Source organism: Rissa tridactyla, chromosome 6 (assembly GCF_028500815.1).
Source record: "Rissa tridactyla isolate bRisTri1 chromosome 6, bRisTri1.patW.cur.20221130, whole genome shotgun sequence".
Classification (NCBI taxonomy): Eukaryota; Metazoa; Chordata; class Aves; order Charadriiformes; family Laridae; genus Rissa; species Rissa tridactyla.
Genome location: NC_071471.1, coordinates 13,406,824 through 13,424,682, shown reverse-complemented (window position 1 = coordinate 13,424,682; position 17,859 = coordinate 13,406,824). Strand labels below are relative to the sequence as shown.

At 54.3% G+C, this 17,859-nt stretch overlaps 1 protein-coding gene across 1 annotated transcript; it reads right to left on the bottom strand.

Moving 5' to 3' along the window:
• Positions 1-1,123: 1,123 nt before the first annotated feature.
• Positions 1,124-13,876, bottom strand: LOC128911544 (cilium assembly protein DZIP1L-like). Its single transcript, XM_054206577.1, has 15 exons — positions 13,253-13,876; positions 12,088-12,615; positions 11,135-11,219; positions 10,136-10,248; positions 9,590-9,751; positions 9,277-9,356; positions 9,219-9,231; positions 6,967-6,997; positions 6,089-6,137; positions 5,499-5,631; positions 4,176-4,368; positions 3,800-4,004; positions 2,860-3,011; positions 1,915-2,054; positions 1,124-1,284 (listed from the first exon to the last, which is right to left on the bottom strand). The coding sequence occupies exons 1-15, from the start codon at positions 13,445-13,447 to the stop codon at positions 1,132-1,134; spliced, it is 2,232 nt and encodes a 743-aa protein (XP_054062552.1). The 5' UTR covers positions 13,448-13,876; the 3' UTR covers positions 1,124-1,131.
• Positions 13,877-17,859: the final 3,983 nt, after the last annotated feature.

Here is a 17,859-nt window from a genome sequence, read left to right as displayed (position 1 = left end):
AAGCCAGGTATAGTTCTTCAACTTGAATGGTTAAAATGGAAAAAAATCCTTTTCAAGGTATAGATACACGCCGTATGGGTGGGTGTAAGCACCAGCTGAATGTGCACGTACCGGGGGATGTGGGGATTTAAAAAAATAGGGGTGGGGTTTATCTACACGTTTGGGGACAGTTATCTAGAAGGGGCTTTTACTGTTCAGTGAAATAAAATGAACTGAGCACGTTCTACCCAACCCTGGCTGGGCGTTCTGCTCCCTAGCATTAAAATCCACGCGCAAACGTTAAATGGGGAATGGCAAAAGGCTGAAGCAGCGGTGGAGGGGGTTGGAAAAGAGAAGAGAAACCGAAAACAGCCGTTTTTTCCTGGGGCATGTTTCAAAATTTCGTACATTTAAGGGATCAAGATCATAAATGCACGGCTACAAGTGTACAAAATCCAGAGAGAATTAGGAAAAAGAACTTAATTTACACAGATGAGCATTATCAGCAGATTTGGGCTTATGTGGTCATGTTTACAGGGCAAAAAAAAAAATAAAAATCATCCTTTGGGTTTGAGTTTCCATTGATTCAAGAGGAAAAGAAGGAAGGAGACAGGCACTGCCGTTTGTTACTCTGTCTGAGCACACTCAGTCCAGGTTCGTCCTAGAGCAGAAAATGAGACCTTTTCCATCACCCCCAGGAGCAGCCACAGAAGAGAGATGCAACGAGAAGGAAAGCTGCTTTCTCACCTCCCCGACTCTGCTTTTTGGGCTCCTTAAAGAATAAAAAAAGCTGCACACAAGCGTTGGGCTGCGTCTGACATGGAGAGTCACATCCCAGCCCACAGGCGGTGAGGTCCAAGGAGTCTGTGGGGGCTCTGAAAGGTCCCAACACCTTCAGATGCCACGTCACGGCTCCTGTGCGCGCATGAAGGGAAAGTAGAAATTTCTCCTTTTCAGACAACGCGGCATTTATCCTCCTTGATGCGATCCACAGGGGCTGGCCAGGGAGGACCCAACCTCCCCTGTGGTCTCTGGAAGAGCCCCAAAAAGAGGGGTGGCTGGAGCCCTGGAGCAGCGCCGGGAGGGCTGCAGAGCGGCTGCTGCCCGTTTCTGATCCTGTGGCACCATCCAGTGGCTGCTGGCAGAGGGCTGTCACTTCCCTGTCACCACCACGCGTCCCCTGGCAGCCCCGGGGCCCTGAGGACCATGGTGGTCCCTCGGGGCATCAGCAGCAGCTGCCGCCGCTGGTGGCTCGGCCAGGTCCTCCAGGGAGGAGGTCTGCAGGTCGCTGCTGTCACCTGCGAACTGGAGAGGAGCACCGAGAGGGTGAAGGGGAGCAGCAGGGACGGACCCACACCCCACGCTCGCACCCCGGCCCCTCCTGCCGTACAACAACCGGGCTTTCTTCTCCATCGGGCTGATGCAAAAAAATTAGAGCAAAGAGGGCCAGAAACGCGGTTGCATCAGGACGCCACACAGGAGGCCCCCTCTCTGTTTCCACGGCTTGCAAGTGGTCCCATAAACCTCCTGCTTCACTTTTTTTTTTTTTTTTTAAAAAAAAACTTTGCCAGATGAAGGCCTAGAATTTCATTGTCATTGCAACAAGAAAAAAAAGTAAAAAAATCTTCCCAGTATTTGTGCCAGGCCTTCCTTGGGTGAAATCTTTTTAAATTTTTTTTTTCCCTCCTAAAAAAGCAATTTGATTCTGACACTGCCACCACTTTAATTACATCAGCTCTCCCCCATAAACTGAGGTTATATTTAAGTCCTGTTTTAGTAATTTAATAATTTCACCATTGCATCACTCCAATTATCTCTGGATTTGTTCCAGAGACCTCTTCTCCATTCGAGAAATGAATGATGTGCATTTTTTTTTTTTTTAAAATGGAAATTATATCAGAAAACATAATTCCTACGGCCATTTGCACAAGATACCTGGAGTTTCTTGGCGGGCTGGCTGGTTTTTGGCCATGGCGAGCTCAGGGCTGGGAAGCGTTTCACCCTGCGGGGTGGTGTCTGTGCCACTGCATCCAGGCGTCTCTCCAAGAACCTCACCGTGGTGGAGGTGGCTGTTCCTGTGCAGGGCAGAGCTGGTTAAACAGGGAGCCCCCCAGGCACAGTGATGGGTGAGAAGGGAGGGGACCACCAGCCACCCCAGAGTGAGTTGGGTTCTAGCTTAAATTCACTAGCACTGTCTGGATCCATCCCAATTGAGCTGTTTCGGGAAGAAAATGTTTTATGGATAGAATAAATCGCAGGGATTTCCCTCCCCATGCAAGCAGTGGGTGGGTGCACTCAAGGATGCTGGAGGAAACCTCCGACCGCACACACAGCCCAGGCTCGCGGTGTGTGACACAGCATCGATGGCTCTTTTTTGGCCTGGGACACACCACAGCCACGTGCAAGGAGCACCTGCTGCTGTCTGCAGTTAATGCAGAAGCGAGAGGTGCCTCCCGCTGTCCCCCAACTCTCCGAGGCGCCCGGGAGTAGTCCCCTGACATCACCCCCTGATACATGGTTCCCGTAGGGTTTTACAGCATAAAGCCAACAGCATAAAGCCAGAAGCTTTCCTCCTTGTGTTTGACAGCCCTTTGGGTCCTGGGGGGTTCCCTGCACCCTCTAGACAGTCTGGTTTCCCCCTGTGCAAAGAAACAGCTGCAGGATCTATTGGAAAATACCCTGGCGGGGGCAGGCACACAAGTTGACGATGGATAAAGCCACCAGTGCCCCGTTGCCTGGCTGGGCATGGGGGACGGCGGGGTAGGACTCGTCCCACTTCAGCCCCAGGAAGAAGGTGACACGGTAGCACTGATGGCGGTAACCAGGATTCTCCCCACCGCCTCACCGACCCGCAGTGGCTGCTACGAGAACAGGTGGTACCTGAACCAGCTGTTTCCTCCAGCGAGTCCTGGTCTGACCCGTCGGAGTCAGTCTCATCCCCCTGAACCGCTGCAGAGAAAGCCGGCTCTCGCTGAGGGCTGAGCTTCACGGGGGACAGCGTGGGCTTCTTCCCCGCTGGTGCTGCTTCGGGGCTGGTGCAGAGAGAGGCGGGTCAGGCGTGGGGTTGCTCTGGCGTCCTCCTTCCCCCCACTTCTGAAGCAGATGCAGGGAAGCCCTGTGATGCTCTGGGCTGTGACCCTGCCCCGAGTGGGGCAGCCCATGGAGAAGCCCCGCGCTCCCCGTGGACATGGACAGATCCATGACACCCACCGAGTACAAACACCTTGCTGCTAGCACCTGCAACAGGTACTCCCACCCAGGCCTTGCCTGTGTTTGGCATTGCTGTGCTTCAGTTTAAAACCTAGGTCTGGCTTTCTCTTGCTCCTGGAGCAAACAAGTAACTCCTTTTCCTCACCTGCTCTTGGTCACACCTGAGCTCCTCTTCCTCTCTGCCGCCACCTCACACCCTCTCCATGTTATTTCTTCTCTGCACAGTTTCTCCGAGCTTTTGTTTTACATCTTCACTGCTTTTGACCCAAAACCCTGAGAGAACTCCTTCATCCCCTTACACAGGTTCTGGGAGGGGAAGAAGGAACCAAGTGGGAAATGCTTTGTGTTGGTCTCCAGCACCACATAGTGGATACAGGGGCTCAGGTCTGACTTCCCTCAGCTGTTTCAGCCAGCCTGTATGGTCGGGGAGATCCCAGGAAACTCCTTTTCTAAACAAACCCCTCTGCGGTGCCACATCACCCACCACTTGGCAGTTTCCAAAGGTGCTGGTGTTTGGGCAGAACCCAGAATATGTGGGGGGTAGTTGATGGCTGAGGGTCCCGGGCAATGCCCACCTGCCTGGAGACTGAAAAGAGGTGATGGGACTCACCTCCACTGTGGGACAAGTCCTCGGTGGGGGCTGCTGGCTTTGGAGGTCCGCAGGGCGCCCCGGGGCGTCCTCGGGGGGCTGTGGGTGGAGTGGGTTCTGCTCCGAGGAGCAGGCTGGCGTACCACCAAGGCTTCAGGCTCTACTGCAGCTGGTGTTACCATGGGCCGTGAGCCACCAAGGGACCTGGAGCTCTTCAGGCTTTGAGCTGGAAGGCAATATTGAGAGCAAAGACATCACCATGCACCTCCTGGTAGTCCTGTGGGGACTGACTCTGTCTTGCTGTCTCACTGGGTAAGGGAACGGCATCCCGTGGCCATCAGTGGGTGGCTACAGGTCCCCATGGTTGGTATCTAGAGAGGACAGGAGGTGACTTCACCTGGGATGATGGAGAGCTGTCGAGGCAAAGCACTGCTGGGCTTCTTGCATCGCCTGACTTTCCTCATCACCGCTCGGCCCAACTCGTCCCTCAGGTGGAGGAGACCAGGAAATTTCTCAGACTTCTGTTGCTGCTGAAGCCTGACCAGAGCCTGGAGGCTTTTGTAGGTCCGAGTGGAGATCCCCTTCGCAACCTAAAGCAGAGGACGGCTGAGGGGCCTGACATCCTCCCACAGTGCTGGGTGGTGAAACAAGCCCTGGGCAGCACTGCCTGTATCTCAAGAGCATACTGCAAGCTCCAAGCCCTATCCAAACCCCAAGGATGCTCTTACCAGCCGTGATACCCATCATTTCCCCAGCACAATGTATCCCATGCCAAGAGCCCACATCTGCAAAGCCCTCAGCTGCTCTGGTAAATTACTGCTGAAGAGTAAATCTCAGCTATTTCAGGCAATTTCTGGGCTACAGGGTAAGTGCAGTATTTTGTCTTGGGAGGTATTTACAGCTCGAGGAGGTTTTGCGACCATGAATGTCCTGGGCTTGTAGAGATGTAAAATGATGGGAGATGAAGGGGGGTGTACACCTGTGGGTCTGGCTTTGGGCCACCTCTGCTGCTTTTGACACCACCTCAGTGTTCCCCAGCTGGGGAAAGTGAGGACATGCCAGGGCTCCAGCCTCGGTGAAATGAATCCGGGCTTAAAAGCACCTCCAGGAAACAATCGCACAAGAAGTCGTTCAGTCACTGCCTTCTCTTTGTGCCTTGGGGACCCGAAACAGAAATGCTGCCTTGCTGAGAAAGGCAGGTCGACGGAGTGACGCGGGTCCCCAGCAGCCGTGCCTGCTGCCTGCCTCCTCACCGCAAGGTGCTAGGTGGTGGTGTTGCATCGCCGGGAGCTCCAGAAGACTTCTCAGAGCTACTGTTTAATATGCTCGGCATGAAAAGGACTTGGAAGCTGAAAGTCCCCTTGAAATCCCCCTGACAGGGGCTGCTGTGCCCTCAAACACCCTCCTTCCCTACAAGAGAGGGAGCCCTGGGTGATTTAGCATATGAAAGGCTGCTTGTGAGAAAGATTTGCTGGCGAGATACTAATAACCAGCCTCAGAGATGGGAGCACGCAGTTTATTCCCTGCGCTACTGTGTGATTCTGCCTCCACCTTCCCATTTGCCTCTCAGGGCGTGATTGCTCCAGATGGGGATTTTTTTTTTTTTTTTTTACAGCCTGTTAGTGTTTCAATTGTTCTCCTCCACCCCCAAAAATCTTTACGTTTCTGCACCGACTCAGGGCTGGCATTGCAAACGCTTGTGCTGAAAGGACAGACTTACCTTCTTGACTCCCATGCTCTCCAGCTTTTCCTCCAGCACTTCCTCCAGGATGGGGCGAAACTGCTTCAGGAGGTTTGGGTTTCTCCGCAGGGCTTCCAGCAGCCTCTGCTTCCTGCCCCGGGTGGCCTCCTCCCTGTCTGGAGTAAAGGTGGGTGCTGGTACCAGTGCAGCAATGGATGGGCCATGCCCTGGGGAAGGGGCTGGTGGGACCCTTCTCCTCTGTGGGCACACGGGTCCCACCAGTCCCAGAGCAAGCAACTGGTTGCTCTTAGCAGACTACGTCCCTCTACAAAAGGGTAACTTCCTCCTCTAATTTGATTAATTCTTGTCCACAACTTCTTGTCCAAAATCCCACCCACAGCCCAGCAGCTGCCTGGGACAGCTTTACCGGGTGAAGTGTTGGCAGCAGGTCATGGTGCTGTCATAACAGCCAAGAGGGAACCAGCGAGCTCATCCCCTCTGCCTCCAGCCCACCATCTCATCACCTCCAGCTTTGCCCAGGACCCCTTGTCCCCACTGCACAACACCCCAAGCCAAACACCAGCTTCTTCCTGGTGCTCGCGGGACAGGGATGGTCCCAACTTTGATACCCACCTGATAACTCTTCAACAGCCACCACTTTGGTCACCTCCTGGGTCACTGCAGGGAAGAAAGGAGCCTGTGAGAGTCAGAGAGGAGGCAAGGACCCAGCGCAGAAGCAAGCGCTGATCACGTCCTGATTTTCCTATATGGAAAGTATGGACATACCTGGCCCTTTGGGAATGGCAAGCCTGGCCCAGGTCTGGCACCAACCCTTGGAGAACATCCCCAAAGGAAACCCTGGGGTGTTTGCCCTCCAAGACCACCAGCTGGAGGATGCCAGTGGGCAAATAGCCCTCTGCTGCCCCTCAGGGCTGGGGTCAATGATGTACCCTTGGATATTTGCTAATAGCCATCGCTGGTTTATGGCCTTTTCTGTTTTCTGAGCAGCAGGACCTGGCCGGGTCTGTGGCTGCGTCACAGGCATCAAGGAACTGAGAAGTCCCCATTTTCTTTCCCTGGCACTTGATTTTAGAAAACCCATAGAGTAAATAAGAAACCACAGCATGCCCCTCAGCTCCTTATTTTTATGCAAATAACCACTGGCATCATTTTGGAGGAGGCAAGGTCACCCGTTTGCTGTGAGCGCTCGACTGAAATGTCACTCCTTTGGGGTACGGCTACAATGCAAAACCCACCCAAGAGACAAGTCAGTTTTGTGCCAGCCACCAGAGCTGTGGTCTACGCTGTTGCGGCAGGTAGTCGAGGGACTGGAAGGTGTCCACTCCACGGCTGCGTGTGAGAGGACACACAGCCAAGCTCCCTGGAGAGGACTCCACGGCATGTTTTCATAGAGGGAGGCAGAGAAGACATTGTGGTCTGAAGGGCTGTTAGCGATGAAAAACTGATCTAGACCCAAATTGATTCACTTTAAAAATGCAATCATTACCTTCAGGTTTTCTTGCAGAGAGCAGCTTGATCTGTAACGAAATAGACCGGGCATCACTCAAAGATCATTTCTTTGTCTATAATTTTGGGTAATTTTACCTCTCTCTCTGCAGAGTATTATTACTAAATGCATTCAAAAAAAGGAGCGGAAAATAGCAAGAGCCTAAAGTGGGCACATACACTCCCCAAGAGCTATTTCCCTTAAGCAGACCGTACCCGTAAGGGGTCAGCTTAGGGGCTTTCCTTTCCGTACTATGATCACTAGCGCATCAGATGCCATCCTGTTACACCCCACCTGCTATTCACAAATCACACAAGTTAAAGATGCTCCAAATTGTAATGCAAAGTGTTGCTCTGGTGATCTACACCCTGGTGGGCATGGTTCATGCTGATGATATTCATGTAGTGCTTCGTGTTTAATGAGCGCAAAAAGGAGCTGAATGTAGCAAAGGCTTGAAATTAGGCTTAGTCTTAATGCAGAAAATATTCCAAGGTTGCTTAGAGTTAAACATCTGCTTAAACCCTCTTGATGAACCGAGGTCTCCTTTGTTTTATTTCACTTGCCTTCTTCTCCTGGGACCTTGTGACCTTGGGCTGCTCCTTGAGCCAGGTGCTGAGGGCAACCCTCTGCTGACACTCATGGTCCGTAACGACCTGCTGGTCCTGGGATAGGGCAGGGCGGAGTGTCTTGTTCTGTTTCTTCAACTGAGAGGAGCAAAAAAGGAATGAGAAGACGTGAACATGGTAAAAATGGGTTTGGAGCCACCTCTTCCCTTCACCAGCAAGGGCGGCTCTCTGGATTCTTATTCATTATTGAGATGTCCTCCAAAGGGCAGATCTGGCCTTGCAGAAGATACATGGCCAGCTTCAAAGTCTGCTCGTGGCAAGCTCATGTCTCCTCATCATCTGCAATAGGACACAGCTTTGGTTGCCACATTTCATTTATTCTTTCCCTTTGATAACCTGATAACTATACTCCATCACCCTGGATTTTGAAGTCCAGCCAAGGCTCATTTGAAGTGCATAATCCCCTTCTTTCTGGCCACCACTCTCTGGGCTGATCTGCAGAGAGGGCATCCCTGGTTTTTCCAAAGAGACCAAACATCTCCGGGGTTTAAAGATGGAGAAAAACCACAAGGGAAACATCCAGACCTTTTCTGAGCAAGGTGCCTTGGAGGTGTCAAGGACATCTGGCATCCACCCGGACCTCCTGTGCCCACTGCTTCCCCAGTGCCTGCCTCTGCTCTGCCTGCTGACAAATTAAACACCCTCCTTGCACCATGGGCCCAGGGACCCAATCATGTTCATACTCCGAGAAATTCAGCTTCCCTTTGGGTCCCAAAGGATACTTGGCGCCTTAACAGTGGTGCCATTCCCACCCCATTCCATGCTCAGAGGTACCATGCACGGTAAAGCCTTCTTCAGATGTTTGTAGATCATGGAATCACGGAATTTTTCAGAGTTAGAAGGGACCTCTAGAGATCATCTAGTCCAACTCCCCTGCTCAGGACTGCATCCAGGCGGGTCTGGAAAGTCTCCAGAGAAGGGGACTCCACAACCTCCCTGGGCAGCCTGTTCCAGCGCCCTGTCACCCTCGCCATAAAGAAGATTTTTCTCATATTTGATTGGAACTTCCTATGTTCCAGCTTGTGCCCGTTACCCCTCATCCTGTTACTGGGAATCACTGAAAAGAGTCTGGCTCCATCCTCCTTAAACCCACCCTTTAGGTACTTGTAAACATTAATCAGGTACCCCCTCAACCTTCTCTTCTCCAGGCTAAAGAGTCCCAGCTCTCTCTGCCTTTCCTCATAAGGGAGATGCTCCAATCCCTCAATCATCTTTGCTGCCCTACACTGGACTCTCTCCAGTAGTTCCCTGTCTCTCTTGAACTTGTTGATGTTGAGATGTTGAAAAGGCGGCTGATGCATGGGTAAATAAATTTGTTTAATTGGTACTTCAAATGCTTTTCCATGCGGTGAGCATCTTCAGTGCTCCGGTGAAGATGGGTTTCCCTGCAGCAAGCAGGGCTGACCTGGAACCATGACACGCCCTCTGCACCCCCCAGGTCCCGTTTCTGGCCCTGGACCGTCAGTTCTCCACACCAGCAGGAGCCCATTGCTACCTGAACCGGAGCTTAGACCGGACATCCACAAAGCAGATGCACAGAGGGGCATGGACGTGGGTCCACCTCCATCCAAATGCACCTCCCGGGCTGCGCAGTAGGGGTGAGGACATTGGTACCGCACTGCTCACCTGCACTGCCATCCTCTCCCGCTTGCCCCGCAGCTCTGCCCGGCTTGGTGTCTGCCACCGCGTCTCTTCGGTGTCACTGTCCCGCAGGGTCCCCAGGTTGGACACCACCACCTCTCTGGCCTGAAGCTCCTGCAGCCTCTGGAGTGGGGAGAGGAGGGAGCTGTGTGTCTCACAGGAGGATCCACTTTCCTCCTGGGGACCCCAGCCTTGGCCCAGCCACTGCTTCCAGCCCCAAAATGCTTGCGTGCCCCAGGAGAAAGAAATGAGGCCTCTTTGGGTCTGTGAGCCTGTGATGCCACCTGGACCAGGTGAAGCAGCAGGCTTGGACATCCCCTCACCTGCCTTGAGGAGCATGTGGGGGGCTCGCTTACCCCCTCCATGGCACTGCTCCTGCTGGCCACGTCCTTGAACGCTGTGAGGAAGAGCTGCCTCAGACTGTCTATCTCTTCATGCAGCTTCGTCCTCTCCTCCTCTTTCCACCTTTCCAAATCTCTCCTGCCCTCCTCTTCTTGCTGGCGAGCTCTCTCCGTTTCCTAAAGAGAGTGGAAATATTGGGGGGGGGCGGGGGGAAGACTTCTTGGCCGCAGATCAGAACCACCAAGGGCTGGGGCTTCTGCCCTGGCACCAGAGGGATGAGCACCAACGCTCTCGTTACATCCACCGCTGCTCAGAGCCTGCCTGCACACCCCGGGGAGGTGGAGGCAGCATGCTCACACAGTCCTTAATGCCACGTGACATTTCCCATGGGAATTTTGGTGGGGAGGGGAGGGGATGGGGCAATTTTCCGAAGAAATAAACACCGGCCCCCACCGTAAAATAGTTTTTTTCACCTGTGCTTTAAAAACGTTCCGCGTCTCAGCACTTGTCCTCCCCCCATTTTTCCCAAGCAGGCAGCAGGTGCTGCCCTCGCCCCGTACCTGCTCCCTGCGCGTCTTCTCCGCTTCCAGCTGCCGCTGCGCCTCCCGCACTTTCACCTTCAGCGCCTCCACCTCATCCTCCATTTGCTTCACCTGCCTCGTCTTCTGCCTCTCTGCAAAGCCCAGGGAAACGGGGGTGCCATGAGCCAGGGTGCGATCTGCCAGCTCCGACCGGGATTTTGCTTTGGGGGGGGGTGTGGGTGGAGAACCCTAGAAAAGTGCTGCAGGGTTTCAGGGTGGAGGAGCAGGTAGCTGAGCTGCAGGAAAAACCATGGCAAGCGTGGCCATGCGGCCTCTGATTTTTTTTATTTTTATTTTTTAAATTATTTTTGTAAATGTGGCGAGATGAGCGGCTGGGGGAGCAGCGTGGCTTTGCGCTGGGCTTGCTCTCCCAAGCAGCCTAAGTGCCCTGCTTGGACGTTTCAGGGAAACAGGGAAGGAGCCTCCGGAGCAAAGCTCAGCCTGTTGCGTTTGCATCAGCCCTAGGCTGGGGTTTCGACCTGCCAGCAAACCGCAAAACTGGCTTTTTTTATCCGCCAAGTTCAGGTGCCGGGCGCAGGCGAAGCTGTAAGGAGGCTCCGTGGCTCTCACGCAGCACGTTACACGGGCAGCTTTCCAAGCACCTTGCAAGGGAGCATCGATCCTTTGCCAAAAAAAGGGGCACGGGGAAGGTGAACCCCTCTCCCCCTCTAGTAAAACACTCCCCCAAACTCCCCAGTGAAGCTCCATCCCCCCATTCCTGTGGAATCCCGGGGTGGAGAAGATCCCTAGGGAAACTGAGCTTTAAATTCTCATGCTGTCTCATATTTGGCTGTGTGTCCTACCTGTGCTTGAGGGAAAGGCAGCGAGCAGAAAGCATTCAGTAAATATTCGCAGAAGCAGCATGGAGTTATAAGAAGCTGTCTTTAACCTCTGGTCACTCTCCGGTTTCCAGCATCCACCTCCCATGGGGGAAAACCGGCCTGGGAAAGTGAAGGGAGACATCGTCCCAGGGCTCACCTTCCTCAGTGGCATCCGTGTGCCGGCGCCGCACATGGGCTTGCAAGAAGGAGTCATCCATGAAGGCTTTGTCGCAGAGGTGGCACTGGGGAGGGGGGAAAGAGTCAGCAGAGGGACAGGGAGCTGCAGAGAAGGGCGCTCCCCGTGTCCCCTGCCTGGCAGCCAAAGCTTTGCTGCTTTAAAGCAAAAGGGGAGACCTCAGGAGATGTGGCTGTCATGCTGGAGGGAGAATATTAGGAGTTTCTTCTGTCTGAAGCCAAAGAAAAACCCCTTTAGGGGTCAGGAGAAGGCAGAAGCCTGGATGGTGCAGGGATACTGCTCGGCGGGGCGGGGTGGAAAATCCCCCAACGGAGCAGTGCAATGAGGTGGCCAAAGCAGCGGCGAGGTCCTGGTTATAACAGGGTCCTGCTCCATCTCTGGACCTGGCACTTGTGGGGATGTACGAACCTCAATCACCTGGTTTGGGTGGCTTTTACTCTCCAGGAATAAGTGAGCGGGTTGATTGGGTGATGGAGAAGCAGCAGACAAAGAGGCATAGCCAACAGGCTTCCTGCTGTAAGCATGGGAAAAGCTTGGCGGGGAGGGAAAAGCAAAATCACCACCAAATCCAGGAGCATCCAGAAATCTTCCACTTGTTCTGGAGGATGTTTAAAGTCTCCCTGGCATGAGGATAGAGGGATTTTGTGAGATGTCCCTACGGACCCCCTCTCCCACACTCTGTGGGGCTCCGACTACCTGTAGTTAGCACAACAAGAGGGAGCTTCCCTAGCAAGGACTTTGGAGTCCCCATGAAGGCAATGGACCTGTGCCAGGGAAAGCAGCAGGGCTGGCCAGCACCTTTTTCTGGGGCCAAGGTGTAACTGCGGTGGGTCTACAAGGGCAAGGATGCAGCAACGAGCATCCTGCAATGGGGATGCGCTTTACACCCCCTCTGACACCTTTCCACCCCGCACCTTGTGGTAGGCGAAGGGGCAGGTTGGCAGGAAGACCTGCTGCGCTGCAACCAGCTTCTTCCACCTCCTGCTCTCCTCCTCGGCCCCCCGGAGCCGGACCGCCTGCTCCTCTGCCCGCTGCCGAGTGCAAGCCAGCTCGGCATGGGCAGCTTCCAGGCGGCGGGCGTGCAGGGCCAGGCTGGTCCCCAGGCGCTCCTGGCAATGCAGCAGGTACTCGATGCTCAGCTGGGCCATCCTGAGCACCTTCAGCAGGATGGGGTCTGCCGGCTGCCCGCAGTGGGGGCACCGCTCCCCGTCCAGGTTGCAGAAGGTGACGCCGGCCACGTGGTCCTGGAGGGCGGCCAGGTCCACCTCCCGGGCCACCCGCTCCACGTCGATGGCGCTGAAGCGACGCCAGTCCACGGCGAGCCGGCGGGGCTGGAAGCGGAAAGGGGGGGTGTCCGCCGGGATGGGGAGTCCTGGTGTTCCCCCTGGCATGCCCACAGCCCCGGGCTGGTGCAGGGGGTGGCAAATGTCTGCAGAAAAGGGCTGGAAGGCAGAAAGGATGCGTTAGGGATGAGCCCAGGCCCCGCTGCCATCCCCACCAGGGAGCAGGTTAGAGCTTACCTTATGTGGCAAGCGAACAAAAAAAAAAAAACCCTTCCTTTTCCCTCCCCATCCAGAACTGCTAGCTACTGCTTTGCCAAATTCTGCCAAAAAAAAAAAATCTGCCAGTTGGTTCACCATCTGGTCTTGTTAGGGGAGACTTGTAAAACTGTCACATCGCGACTCTTTACAATAACCCGTTCTGAACGAACCTGTAAGTCCCTCCTGAGCGTACCTGTTTCAAGGAAACAGATTTAGCCTGTTTTCAAACCACGCAGGGTAAACACTCAACGCCCTTTATTATCACAACACCGCTGCCTTCCGCGGTGCCCCTGCTCCGACCTAAACCCAGATCATTTCCAGAGCTGGTGCTCACTCCCTTTCCTAGCTGCCTCCTAAGCAATAATTAAACAATTGTATTTCAAAGACAGAGTTCTAAATCTGTGAAATAGACCTACGTTGTTCTTAGTCCCTAGCTAGGGATTTGCTGCCGCCCCGCACGTTTTACAGCTTCACCCACCAGCCACTTTTAAAATATTTTCATTTTTTAACAAAAGCTCTTTGCTGCATGGCCGCTTACCATGTATTCGGATGGGGCCGGGGCCGCGGCGGAGGCTGCGGGCGCCGGGACGCGGAGCAGACGGCTGGGAGCGGTGCTGGCGCGTTGCTGGGCGTGCTGTGTACGGTGGCAACGCGTGTCCCCGCCACCCCACTGCCCTGCCCCTGCCTCCTGCAGCTCCTCTTGTGCTCCCGAGACGGGGACGAACCGGGTCATGCAACCCAGGGAGACGCCAAGTGACTGCGGGCAAGGTGCAAGAAAGCCGAGCTTTCCCAGGCTAACCCAGAGGAAGAGGGGGGCAGTGGTTATCGCTGCCTGTTTTGCAGCAGAAAAAGTGCCCAAATCAGCTTCCCCCCCACCTCGCCCCTAATTTCAGTCCCCCAAAGTGTTGTTTGCAAGCGGGAGGCTCCTGCCAGGCACACGGGGTGATGGGGGCACGGGGCCAGAGCCTCGCAGAGGTGCTTTCTGTCCTGCCTGCACGTGTCCTGGGATAGAATGACCCCGGTCTCATCTTTTCTTTGGTGCTGGAGCAATCCCAGGCTTTCCCAGGAGTTAACCTGGGGTTGCGCAGGGTGGAGCCGGTGCGTGCTGATACTGCAGCCAGGGACACCTCCAAGCCCATGAGCGTTTCCCATCCCCTGAGACTTTTTTTCCACCCCTACCCCAGGGTCTCTGCTACCTCCACTGCTGGGGGTGCTTTGTGCGTCCCTGCCAGGCTGGTTTGCTCTCAGTCCAGCTCAGCAGCATCCAGACCCATCACAAACCGCAGAGTCCTCTCTTGGTCTCAGAGACAGAGGGTCTGCTCCTGCCCTGCACCAGCCTCTTCACATCTCCATCTCTGTCTGCTTTATCTGCTCATCGGGCACCTAAATACCTTTTTGCCTGTAGTCCCACCTCCCACCGGGGCCTCTCCCCGTTGCGTGTAAACACTAAGGGTCAACGACTGCTCTGAACCTGTCTGGATCAACCTGGGTGGCTCTTTTAGGCGCTTTTTAGCTCTACATCAATTTTACCTGACCCTCTCTTCTTCCTCACCCTTTCCTCTCTTATTCCACTGCCTCGATACGGCAGGAGACAGGAAAGCCTTGATTCAGGGCTGCAGCTAACCTAGGAAGCGGTCACACACTGCTGCATGAAAGCTTCTGGGAATGGCTGTGGATGAGCGTGATGATGTAGTTAACCTCTAAGGTTTGCTCATTTTTTATTTTTTTGGGTGTGTACCCAAAAAAAGCAGATCAGCCAGCCCCTTCCAAGCTTGTATGGCCAGCAAAGATCATTGTTGTTGTTACTGTGGTGATAAATATACTGGTAGCAGCGCTGCAATGTCAAGCAATCCGATCCAATGCATCAGGCAAAAAGTGAAGTGTACATATATATACATGCATGTATATATATATATATACACACACACACATCTGTATAAACATGTATAAATATTGCCCTGACCCATAGCTGCACGCTGTGTGGACCTGTTGAGTAATGGCGCATGGTACCTGCAGGTGAGGTTTTGCTGCATGAATTAACCACCCCCAAGAGGGGAGGTTTGCAGGGACCACTAATTAAAAATCCCCTAATGATCTACCACATGCCCCAGGGGGGCTAGGCTGTGTTGCATAACCTTGTTAATATTAACCAGGCCTTCATGCACCAAAGCCAGCCGTGGTTCACCTGGCCATCAACACCGACCTGCTCCTTAACAGCACGGCTGTGATTGCCCCATAGCCTGCCCCACGCGTGCCTGTGGGTGCTGGAGTGTGAGGGGTTTTATCATAGAATCATTAGGTTGGAAGGGAGCTTGAAGACCATCCAGTCCCACCCCCGTGCCCTGGGCAGGGACACCTCCCACCAGACCAGGTTGCTCCAACCCCCATCCAACCTGGCCTTGAACCCCTCCAGGGATGGGGCACCTCCCACCTCTCTGGGCAAACCTGTTCCCCCTCCATTTCTTACAAAATGCTATATATAAGGTCTCAGACAGCACAACCACGGCTTCAGCAGGATGCTGGTATGGTAAAACCACCGCATTAGGCAACCTAGGAACCCAGGTCTGAAGATTTATTTCTTCTCTTCAGTTCTTATTTGCATTTGCCTAGGGTGGGGCCTCAGCTGGTGTAAAGCTGCAATGGAATACAACACAACATCAGCTGATGCGATGGAGCTGCTGGCAAAAGCCATCTTCATCACCCACAAAGGAAAGTTTGGTAATTCCTTTACTATAGGAGTGAGGCTTTGCCCACTGGGCGCTGAAGACGTCGTCCTCGAGGGGCGCAGGTCCATCGCAGAGGCAGCAGCTAGCACCACCCAGCAGAGCGTAGAGCTGGAGGTGGTCACCAGCACCATTCCCGTTCCACTGTGCAGAAAACAACTCTGTGGATGTACTAGTAGAGCTGGGTCTTGGAAAGCATTGATGGGCTTTCATGTTCCAGGCTGGCAGGCGATGTGTTTGCTGTCACAGCTCACGGTTGCTGGGTCAGGCTGTTGCATGGTCCATTTCTCTGCAACCCTCAGCCTTTGGCAGGGGAATCTCTCTTTGTTTCCTTCTCCTCCACCCTTCCCCACTGCCACCCTGGGGCCCTCCTCACCTTCCTGAACTCCTCAAGGCTTCTTCACTCCCTGCAAAGTCTAGGGGGGCTCTGCTGATGTGGGAGCCTGCAGACTTTGGGAGATGCCTTACCACGAAGCAGAGAGGCATCAGGAGACTTGGGCTCTGATCATGACCTGCTTGGGCATCTTCCTTACCTCCTCTGGCCCCTTCCCAAAAGCAGCCATCACCTCCCTCCCTTTCCCAGCTTCTCCTCTCACCAAAACGTGGTCTCCCGGGACTCACGCCAAGCAGCAGCAGCAGCTCGCTCGGGCGGCTGCAGTAGAAAGCCCCCATGCAGGACCTCCCTTGAGGTCAGCTGTGGTTGCTGCCATCAGCCCTGCTTTGCCGAAAGTCCTGAGAGCAAACAACAGGCAGGAGAGAGAAGCGAGACGGGGTTGGACCTCATCTGCAGAGGAGCGGCTACGTAAGGCGGCAGAGCCTCGGAAATGTTTCTCGCCTGAGCTCATCTGCAAAAGGACCTCAAGCGGGTCAAGTCTCTGCCCGTCCCCCAGCCCCATCCTTCCCTCCCACCGGCACAGCCATTGCCTGGAGAGGGGAGCTGAGAGAGTCGAGCCACGGGGCAGAAAAAGGCAAATACTCACTTGTTGCCAGAGACAGATAAACTGAAGAGGGGGGACAAGGACAGGAGTGGAGCGATGATGGACGTGGGCGGTGAGAGGTGGTTGGGAGAAGCCGGGGGCTGTCCGAAGCCGGGCGGGAAACAAGGACTTTCTGGGCTGTAACTCTACACTCCTCCCATGCATCCCCGCAGCCCGGGAAAGTCAGAGTCATGGAGGAAAAGCAGCTCCGGATGGCGTAGGCAGGAAAAATCCGCTGTAACGGCGCAGGGATCAAAGCTAAACCAGTGTGGATGGCACCGAGGCATGAAACTCATGTCCCCAGGCTGAGCCACGAGAGTTTTTCCTGGGAAAGGGGATGACAAATATTCCCCCAAGCCACATTGCTGCTCTCGGCTTGGTACCACCTGCCCTTATACCCCTGCAGCTCAGCAGTTACTGGGGGTGTGTGTGTGTGGAAACGGGGCTGGAAGAAGCCTCGAGCCCCACATCCAAAACACAGCACAAAGTGCACATAAACCCGGCTTTCTTTTCCCAATTAATCCTGTTGCGATTTCTAGCTGCAGAAAACCGGGCTGCCGATTGCAGCGTGCTCATTAGCTGCTGTGTTTACAGAAGATAGCATTGTGCAGATGGCAAACATTCGATGACGGGCAATCCATCCGCCCCCGCCTTTCTGCTCCCAAGTTAAAAACAGCCGTTCAGACAGATTCCGAAAAGATTTGCAAGCTGGGCTTCTTTTCCTTTTCAGGGAGTTGGGTGGATTGGCATTACCCTGGGAAAAAAAGGAAACGCAAGGAAGGGGATGCATTGCTCTCCAGCAGAAAAAATGCCTCTGGGTGCCCTGCTGGGGTAAAATGGAGGGGTTTTTCTTGCTCAGTCCCCCTCTGGATGATGGATGGACGGACGGCCCCAAAAATGGAGCAGCACAGAGGGAGTTCAGAGAGGCTGGTGGTGAGCCCCTGGCCCAGGTTGCCCAGAGAAGCTGTGGCTGCCCCATCCCTGGAGGGGTTCAAGGCCAGGTTGGATGGGGCTGGGAGCAGCCTGGGCTGGTGGGAGGTGTCCCTGCCCAGGGCAGGGGGGTGGCACTGGGTGGTTTCTAAGGTCCCTTCCAAGCCAAACCATTCTGTGAGTTTATGATGATTCTATGTGGGAAGCTGTGGCCCATGGGAATGGCAGCTCCTCGGTGCTGGCAGCAGACAGCCCTGCGTGAACCAGCACCTTCGGGGGGAGCAGGGTGCCAGCGCGAGGGAAAGAGACCAAAAAAACACAACATGGGAGCCCAAAAATGGAGATAAAAAGGCAAAAATAGATGGCACAGCTGGACAAAAGTGACCAGGGCCTTTCTAGAGCCGCTGCACCTCATTTGCGGAGTAGTTGAAATGAATTTATTTCAAAGGGATTTGGGAGCCCTGGAGGGGCATCCCCATCATTTCTTGGTGCCCTCAGCTCCTCCTCTCCAGGGG

Excerpts from the sequence above, each read along its gene's own strand:
- LOC128911544 (XM_054206577.1), bottom strand. The coding sequence starts at position 13,447 with ATGACCCGGTTCGTCCCCGTCTCGGGAGCACAAGAGGAGCTGCAGGAG. Across the intron at positions 11,220-12,087 it reads GCCCCTTCGCCTACCACAAG|TGCCACCTCTGCGACAAAGC; the intron begins GTGCGGGGTGGA and ends CCCCCTCCCCAG. Across the intron at positions 3,012-3,799 it reads GGACTTGTCCCACAGTGGAG|CCCCGAAGCAGCACCAGCGG; the intron begins GTGAGTCCCATC and ends TCTCTGCACCAG.